Source organism: Amaranthus tricolor, chromosome 3 (assembly GCF_026212465.1).
Source record: "Amaranthus tricolor cultivar Red isolate AtriRed21 chromosome 3, ASM2621246v1, whole genome shotgun sequence".
NCBI classification, from domain to species: domain Eukaryota; kingdom Viridiplantae; phylum Streptophyta; class Magnoliopsida; order Caryophyllales; family Amaranthaceae; genus Amaranthus; species Amaranthus tricolor.
The window spans coordinates 37,188,119-37,198,852 of record NC_080049.1 but is presented as its reverse complement, the minus strand read 5'-3'; the positions used below and the strand labels follow the sequence as shown (position 1 = coordinate 37,198,852).

The window sequence follows — 10,734 nt, the reverse complement described above, 5'->3', positions numbered from 1 at the left end:
GGCCGTATTACTCCTTATGAGCTTTTGAGTATTCTCTACGATCAGGTTTCTTCATTAAACCAAGTCCGACGGACGCGTATTTTTCCGCATAAAGGAAGATGTTTCTGATCGCTGGGACTATTCCTCACATCCTCCTTCATGCGTGGGGCTAAATGTCATGGTATTATTTATTTATTTATTTATTTACATTATTCATGTTATATTACTTAAATACCCCTTGACCTTTCGGGTTGACTTTGACTTTCGGTCAACGGGCCTTTTCTGGATTCCCCATCTTCCTTGAATGGCCCATGGGCCAATTATCTCTAAAAACCCTAACTTCCCATAAGGGAATGACCATCAAGTTGACTCACCTCCCCACTCTCCCATAATGCATGGTTCTCCTTACTTGGTAACTTCCCACTTCCCCTTAATTGCATGGTAGTCCTTTCTCCATGGGAAGTGACTGCCCATGTCTCCCATGTTTTTCAACTCCCACTCTCTGATGTAACTTCCCTTCCTCACCATTATAAATAGGGGCTACCATCGAGAGGGGAGGGGGCATCTGAAAATAATCCTCTTAAGCATCCTTGCTCATACTCCACTTCATTAGCCTACCAACATTCCAATAACAACACCCACTGCATCTTTTTGTATTCATTCTGTAATCACTAACTCCATATTCTCATATCCACGTTCTAACTTGAGCGTCGGAGGGGTTTTCCGGGAGATCACCTCCGGACAAGGCTAACGTGTTGTTTTGCAGGAATTCTAGTCACTTACTCCCACGAGTTGCTCCTCTTGATCACACTTCTACCTATCTTCAGGTATTTTAAGTGTCTTTTGCACTTCCTCGTTTCATCGCCGAAACACCACGCAATTATCTTCACCATTATAATCTCTTGTATTTGCATAAGATCAGGAAATTTTCTGCATTTGCATATCTATCATATTATCAATTGTAATCAATAAACAATACACCTCACAATAATTAACCATCATCATCATTAAAAATCCTCTACCCCTTTAAAAATATCATCGTCATCTTCGTCGTCATCCTCATCATCATCATCATCATCATCTTCATTATCATCATCATCACTCTCTGTAATAAAGCTTAAGATCATCTATTAACGTTAGTAATGGTCTTGATAAATCTTAGAGATCAGACGACGAAGAGGACAGTGACCAGTTTTAGCAATACTCTCTTTCCGCATATTAACACCATGATCATTTTACTCGACCTCCATTAATGGCAGTGAGTTTGAGTGATTTTCGATGATCAATTGCTAAGTGGATGAAGATAGCGTTTTGTTCAATTGATTTTTCTGTTAAAAGGGAAGAGCAAATGGGCTGGGCTTTAGAATTATTGGTCGCATACATACATTCGCCGCACAAAAGAATTGCTGTTGTATTTATCTTTGGTACAATAAGCGCGTGGGCTTTTCTTATCGGAAAAAGCAGGTTGCTTTGAATGTCAAAATGCAAATATCAATTTGTTTTAATATTTAAAATGGATATTTAATTAATCTATTTAAATTATTTAGCTTAATTTTGAATTAGCGTATTTTATAAGAATTTATGCTAAATCTTTACTCTAAATTCGAAAATATATATTAATTGTTTTGAGAATTACATATAATATTGCATCACATGATTTTTCTAATTTTTAATTTATAGATAAGAACAATCTCTTATAGAAAAGAAAGAGAAGGAAGATAAATTCTTCAACCATAAGTTAACTCATAAGTTTCATTTTGCTATTGTACATGTGCCGTGGAATTTGATGACTAATGGAAATAATTATTTTTTTGGAAGACAAGTATCATATAAATTTTTTTTATACGTCTTGAAAAATTTAAAGGTTTTGTGTAAAATTTTTATTTTGCACCTTATTTATAATAAATGTATTTATTTTATTAATAAATTTAACATATTTCGTTTTTTATTAAAATTTTCATATACGGGAGAAAGAAAAAATTCTATACTACCGATCACCTTGTAGATATATAAACTTCAGTTTCATTCAAAAGGATGTTTTCTAAGGTATCTTGCTTGAATTTTCGAAGTAAAACTAAGAAAGGACATTAACAATAGAAAAATCTCATCCCACAAAATATAGTTTCTTGTAAAAAGATAGTAAATAAAAGTTAATATGCTACAACAATTTTTTGAATGATAATTGTAAGTCAAATCCAGATGAAACTTATATTTTTCAATCATTTATTCTTTTTTAATCTTGTTGTTTTGTTTATTATTCTATTCTTTTCTAAGAATCATAACTTTTCACTTTGATCTCTTTTTTTGCAAGTTAACAACACAATTACACTGCAATATAATTTGCTTTTAATGAAATATATTTAGCGAAATTTAATTTAAATATCCCTACGTCAAATTTTCATTAATAGTAAATACAATAGATTTAATAACATTTATTAGACTCTTTAACAGCATAATAAAAAATCATATTAAAGTTTTTCGCAACATAAGATCTAGTGACGGAAATGTCACTATAGATTATGGTAACAATTACATATGCCATTAAAAGTCAAATTAAGTGTCATTTAATCACTTTATACTGAAACTTAAAATAAAAACCAACAATTATTACACCAAAAATATAATTGAAGATATTTTTTTAATTCCACTAAATCTAATATTACAAAAAGTTAAATTTATTGTAGTGTTATAGCTTATAAGACATTATAAAGGGATTTATAGTACTCCATGCATCTACAAATATACTTTACGTTTTATAAAGCTGATTTACTAAATTATCATCTAAAATCTGTACTTTTCGATAATTTATTTATGCAAAGGGTGACGAAAAGAGTCATATTAACTTGTGTTTAACTTGCAAGATCAGTCATAGCTACCTTGAATTTTTAAATGGAATTCAAAATATAACTACACATACAAATAGTAATATTAGAGCAATTTATGAATGGCTAATGTCAAGCAAACGTAGGGAGTACGTATATGAACAAATACCTTTTAAATTCGTAGGTATAAAAATACTATTACACATAGCAAAAGAACAGTTATGGCATGTGAGCTTAGGCCAAGCAAGGAATTAAAATGAGTGACTTTGAATAAAGAGGAAGCACTTGTTATCTACTTTCAAGAAAAGGACATTAAGCACTTGTTACGATATAATATGATTCAATGAATTATTCACTTCTGATTCATTATGTCCATATAATGGACCATTTGGGTTCTCAACTTAGTGCTCAATTTGTATTTTCATATCTTTGCTTTTACCAAAAACAGATCAATCAATTTTAATTTTTTTTAATATATTATTAGGGAATCACTTAAGGAATTTAGGCTAATATCTATCCACATTATGACCCTCAATTATAATTATATTAATATTGAATTGTGTAGTATATATATATATATATATATATATATATATATATATATATATATATATATATATATATATATATATATATATATATATATATATATATATATATATATATATATATATATACATATATATATATATATATATACATATATATATATATATATACATATATATATATATATATATACATATATACATATATATATACATATATACATATATATATACATATATATATACATATATACATATATATATACATATATACATATATATATATATATATACATATATATATATATATATATATATATATATATATATATATACATATATATATATATATACATATATATATATATATATATATATATATATATATATATATATATATATATATATACATATATATATATATATATATATATATACATATATATATATATATATATATACACACATATATATATATATATATATATATATATATATATATATATGTATATATATATATATATATATATATATATATATATACATATATATATATATATATATATATATATATACATATATATATATATATATACATATATATATATATATATATACATATATATATATATATATACATATATATATATATATATATACATATACATATATATATATATACATATATATATATACATATATATATATATATATACACATATATATATATACATATATATATATACATATATATATATACATATATATATATATATATATATATATATACATATATATATACATATATATATACATATATATATATATATATATATATATATATACATATATATATATATATATATATAATAATAATAATAATAATAATAAGTGATAGTTAGGTTAATTATGTACATCTATAAATCGTGATTATAATGTTCTGTTCATCTCATACCCTCTCTAATAAATTTTCACTTTAATTTGGATGAACTCATTTTAACCATAATAATAATCACTCATTTGACACATGTTATTGTTAAACTAGTATCAAAATTTTCTATCCTATCCAAATTTTATCTAAAAGCCCATCCAAAAAACAGACCATAACATATACAATTATTCTTGTGAATTTTCTCAATTAGATAACTTTCAAATAAGAAACTCATATTCTCATAATTTGAATTAATTGAATATTTTAATTTATGTATTAGACGCGTCTCATGGTGAGACTACTAACACAAAACACAAAAAGGTAACTCTAAAAACACAAAAATGTTAACCTGATATATAAAAGGTAACTCTAAAAATTATTAATCAAGTAGAATTATGATTTATTTTGCATCTAATATCCATACTGCTAAGTGTCAAGCGCGCTTCATTAATTTTTAATAAAGCTTACTAATCTCTCTCTCACACACACAATTAAGTTATTATACAACTTTTAAATTAAAATAAATGATAAATAAATTTATTTTGAAAATAGTTCAAATACTTAATAAGACCCAAATTACTGTTTGATTATAAAAATATATCAAAACCACATATGCTACTTTTATTCTTTAATAATTGTAAACTATGGAGTGATCACACAGTAATAAAAATTAAATCTTAAGAGCAAGTGTAGTATTGTTATATATTAAAAAAATAAAGAGATAATAATAGTATTGAAAATATTTTCAAAAAAGGATTATAAATAAAAAGATCATTCAATAAACAACTTAAATCAAAATATTTACAAAAAAATAATACTCCAAGAAAAACTTAAAAGATACTCCCTTCAATTCTTTTTACTTGTCTCATTTCAGTAAGTTCATTACTTGTCCTATTTCTATGAAGAAGAAAATCATAGAGAAGAAGGTCGAGTTCAGGGGAAAAATCATGTGGAAGAGACTTAGAGGGGATATGGTCACAACCCTATCAAGCAAGATAAGTTTATTAGGCTTCCCAAGTCAGTCAGAGGATGCGAATGAAATGTGGGTGAACATGGCAAAAACCATTAGAAAAGTGGCAAAAGAGACCTTGGGGATGTCGTCGGGTAAACCAAAAGTGTTCAAAGAGTCGTGGTGGTGAAACAATGAGGTGGAAAAGAAGATAAAGGATAAAAACAAGATATCTAAGGAACCTATGGGATACACGGAAGAGGAAAATAGGATAGAAAAGAGAGTGAGCTATAAAGAAGCAAAGCGGGCGGCAAAGAAAGCGGTAACGGAGGCAAAAAAACCGTGGTTATGAGGACCTGTATCGGAAGCTTGATACCAAAGATGGGGAGAAGCAAAATTTTTAAGTTGGCAACAACTAGGCCCAGGCAACGGTAAGACTTAGAGGCAGTGAAATACAAGAGGACATCAAAACCAGATGGCTCCAGTATTTCTCTCAACTACTCAATAAATCTAGGGGCCAAAGGAGGCAGATAATCAAATTTTGGACGATTAAAGACCACTGGAATATGGGACAACGAGTGATATTACCACAGAAGAAGTAGGAGAAACTCTCAAAAAGATTGGGAGAACAAAGGTAGTCGGGGCAGATAACATCCCGATTGAGGTGTGGAGGGTTTTAATAGAAAAGGGTATTCATTGGCTAAATAAAATCTTTAATATTATTTTGAGGACAAATAAGATGCCAGAAGAAAGGAGGAATAGCACACTAATACCTCTGTTTAAGAACAAAAGCGATGCGCAAGTATGCGGGAACTATAGAGCTATCAAACTTCTAAGCCACACAATGAAATTGTGGGAAAGAGTAATAGAGAGGAGAATTAGACAGGAAACGGTGATTAGAGAGAACCAATTCGATTTTATGCCAGAAAGGTAAACCATTGAGGCAATTCATGTTTTGAGGAGACTGATGGAGAAATATAGGGAGCGAATGAAGGATCTGCATATGGTGTTCATTGACTTGGAGAAATCGTGTGATAACATACCATGACGTGTCATCTGGGATAGCCTTAAGGCTAGATGTATTTCTTCGGTGTACATTGAGGCTATACGGGATACGTATGACAGAGTTTCGATTAACATTCAAACACCGGTGGGGATAACAGAGCCTTTTCCGGTTAAAGTTGGACTATATCAGGGATCGACTCTAAACCCTTTCCTTTTTACTGTCATTATGGTAGAGATTTCTAAATCTATTTGGGAGACGGTACCATGGTGCATGCTATTCGCTGACGACATAGTGCTGGTAGCAGAAACTAGAGAGGAGGTTAGTAACAAATTGGATGAGTAGAGAAAAGCTTTAGAAGGTAAAAGGTTGCACATTAGTCGTACAAAAACCGAGTATTTGCGTTGTGACTTTAGTGGGACATCACCGGTAGGTGAACCAGAAGTGTCCATTGATGAAGCAGTTGTTAAAAGTACAATCAAGTACAAGTATTTGAGATCGATCATTCAAAGGGATGAAGAGATTGGCGAAGATGTAAATCATCGTATACATGCGGGTTGGCTTAAGTGGCGAGCAGCCACTGCAGTGCTTTGTGATAGGAAATTCCCAAGCAAGTTAGAAGGAAAATTCTACTCGGCGGCAATCAAACCTGCGCTACTATATGGGACCGAATATTGGTTTGTAAAGAAGATTTTTGAACATAAGATGGAAGTTACAGAAATGCGTATGCTGAGGTGGATGTGTGGGCACACATCAATGGATCAAATTAGGAACCAAGAGTTTAGGGACAAACTAGGGGTAGCCCTTATTTCTAGAAAAATGTGCGAAAATAGATTGAGGTGGTTTGGACATATGCAAAGAAAGACTTTTGACCACCCTGTGAAGAGGGTTAAAAGCATTATAGTAGAGGGTAAGAGCAGTCGAGGAAGACCCAGGAGAACTTGAGATGAGCAAATAAGAGTTGACTTGCATGAATTAAACCTCTTTAAGGGCCTGACTAGGGATAGGGGTAGTTGGAGGCGTCATATCCATGTTTTAGACTACTGATGTCCTCTTAGATTACTTTTTGGTGTTCTGGACCTCTTGCTTCTCTAGTTTCTTTTATTATTAGTTTTTATTTTCTTTTATTTTGTAGTTGGTTCTACTTATTTATTTTATTTATAAGCATTTAATTTATCTTTCCCGTGTAGTTACGTCGCTTTATTTTCTCGAACCGGGGGACTCTTTTGGTTGCGCTCTCCTTTATGGGTATGAGTTGCCGCCGTCCTTCCTTCCCACACCCTGTCCATAGTTTTTCACTTTTTCTATGAGCGGGATACACTAGGTAGGATGATGATGATGATGAATTTATAGGTGGTCTCTTCATTTTCTTAATATTAAAAATGCCTAACATTGCACATGGGTCTACTATTTTATGTGATCCCCTCTTTTTTTTAATATTAAAAACACCAAATATTGCACATTAGTCTACTATTTTAAGTAGTTACTTATTTTCTTAATATTTGTACCCAAACCAATTGAACAACTAAATTGAATTGGAGGGAGTATTTATTTCTACTATAATTAAGTAGCACATAGATACCCAAATGGATTATCTATGAAAAGATTTTTACAAGAAAAAATCAAATAAAATTATTGATTCATTTTTACATAATTTAATAATTGAAGTCATATTCACTAATCTAAATGTTTTATTTTTTTACTTCTCGTAAAGACCAAAATTGATCACCAATTAAAAAAAGGTAAAAACCAGAATATAGTGTAAACCCATGGGAATAAGATTGAGAAAGAAGAATACAAAAGAAGTAATGAGATGCTCTGACATCTTCCAAAAATTGACAGCTTAATCACAGCTCATACCCAACCGGCAACCTATACGTATTTGAGCAATTATACTCCAATTTTATTTCAGACTTTTCAGTAAACATTTCATTTTTATCACAACTTCACAAAAACATAATTACACATAATTTTTTTTATTTTAGAATTCACCAATCCACTTTGAATCTATATTCCTCAGAATTATCTCATTTATGTTTATTTATTAATGAGGTCTAAGCTACTATACTAATATGTAAGCTAGCGGTTTCAATTTCACTAATTTTTTTTGTTGCAAGAACCTATCATTCCATGAAATAATTTAGTGCCGGGGATTTTTTAGCTTTATGCGTATGAGTTGACGTCTTCTTTCCTCCTTAAACCCTAATCATAGTTTTCTATGGACGAGATACACTGAGTACGACAATAATGATGATTTATGAGGTTATAAACTAATTCAAATATCAAATAAGAAAACATCTAAATTAAAAATTAACACGTGAATAATTTTTGATAATTTTTGATAATTTTATTTTCTAATTTTATCAATGAAATATATAAAATCATTCAATAATAAACGGATGATTCAAAGGGCTCATTAGTTTTTTACTACTTAATAAATATAATAGTCAAATCATTTACTCAAATAAAAATAAAGTAAAATGATTAAATTTATAATTTGTGAGTTGCCTACAAATAATTAAAATGTTTCCTTTTTTGAAATTGCGTTGGTCCATGGACCCGTTAAGTTCACATGGCCAATTTGGTTGAAGTGCATGTGGTTACCTCTAAAATCGAAAATTTGAATCAGTTAATTAAAAAAATAAAAAAAATTAACAAAATAAACTAACTTTCAAAAATATTTTAAAAGTAAGCGTAAAAATCTCAAATCTGAGGTTTGGAACTGTTCGCAGTTACTAACTGCGAACAGTTAAATAGGACAAAATAGCTCGCAGTTAGCCAGTTACTAACTGTGAACAACTATTTTGTCCTGTTCGGCGTGTTCATAGTTAGTAACTGCGAACAGATATTTAATATTTTTTTCCTTAGTTTTTGAGTTGTTATTTGTTGTATTTGCATTAGAGGCATTAGAATAAGTAATTACAAGTCAATGTATGTTTCAGGCGACATGATTCATCGCCAAAACTCCGATCATTCGCGCAAGAATTAGGGTGCGGCAAAGTGAATGGACATCAACTGGCGTCACATCACTCGTTGGGATGGTAGACTGGAGTTGCTGGCACAAGGTGCGCCGATCGATGTTCATGGCGCACCTACTACACCAAACTACATGTCGTGGTTCCTCTCCATCACGCGCCGATGGATGACACCACGTGCCATCTTCGCAGCAGCAGCACATTACGCACCTGCTGCACCTACAATGACCCAATTTGTAAGTCTTCATTTGCATTTATATGATTAAGTTGCCGATTAAATAATATAATTTACATTAACTAAATATTAATTGCAGGCACAAGAGGCGACAGCAGTGATGCGGTACAGACACAAGGAGCCGGTGAGGGAGATTGCGCATGGCATGCTCGTCGGCTCGCAGTTCCAGCACTTCACACTGGAAGTCGCTGTAGAGTCCTCACCGACTACCACCCATACGCACGTCTCATCTTCTGCTTATGACTATCATTTGGAAGAGATGGACCATTCATACCCCGTTGACGTTGCAGGGACCTCGCAGGCTGGGCCATTACAGCTATCACAGTACCAGTCTCCTCCATTGCCAGAGCAACACCCGAACGCCTCTTACTATAGTAGAAGGCGTAGGAAACCAACTCAGTTGGATAGGGTAGATGAGGGTCGTGAGCGTTAACGTTTAACTTTTGTGTATTTGGATCGACTATGTATGTGTGTGTGTGTGTGTATATATATATATATATATATATTGAGTTGTATATTTCAAACATTTATATATATTTTGTTGTATATATATGTTTAATTACTTTCCATAGCCTCCAAGCTTTCACTTATGAATGATCGGAGTTTTGGCGATGAATCATGCCGCCTGAAACATACATCGACTTGTAATTACTTATTCGAATGTCTCTAATGCAAATACAACAAATAACAACCCAAAAATTAAGGAAAAAAAAATATTAAATATCTGTTCGCAGTTAGTAACTGCAAACAGCTAAATAGGACAAAGTAGTTGTTAACTGCGAATAACTATTTTGTCCTATTTGACTGTTCGTAATTACTCCAAACTACAGATTTGAAATTTTCATGCTTACTCTTAGAGTATTTTAAAAGTTTGTTTATCTGTCAATTTTTATTTAAGCCCAGAATTTAGGTCCAAATTGATCCAAAAAATAATTAAAAAAAAAAAAAAAAGAAAAGATACTTTTCAAGAGACAACAACTCCAAGTAAGGGCTTGATGTGGCCTGTTGCTGTGGGTGCTGTCAGTGGGCCCCTACCTGTAAAGTGACTGACTCAAACTATGCTTTGTTTAACTCTTTTATTTCTCCTACTAATTCTCAGATTGGCTTTATGTAAATTGTAACTTAAATTCTCCCATTTTTATTTTTATACATTTACATTATGGTCAATTCCGCCAAGGTGGTACAACTATTAATAACCAATGCCATTACTCTCATCGTCCCATTAAATTGTCTCGATCCTATTTTGCACAAAGGTTAATAAATTATAAAAATATCAATATTGTGGAGATAAT

General features: G+C 30.9%; 1 protein-coding gene across 1 annotated transcript; it reads left to right on the top strand.

Moving 5' to 3' along the window:
- The first annotated feature begins 352 nt into the window (after positions 1-352).
- Positions 353-9,919, top strand: LOC130808544 (uncharacterized). The gene is made up of 3 exons (XM_057674005.1): positions 353-806; positions 9,175-9,443; positions 9,522-9,919. The coding sequence occupies exons 2-3, from the start codon at positions 9,237-9,239 to the stop codon at positions 9,873-9,875; spliced, it is 561 nt and encodes a 186-aa protein (XP_057529988.1). The 5' UTR covers positions 353-806; positions 9,175-9,236; the 3' UTR covers positions 9,876-9,919.
- The last annotated feature ends 815 nt before the right edge of the window (positions 9,920-10,734 follow it).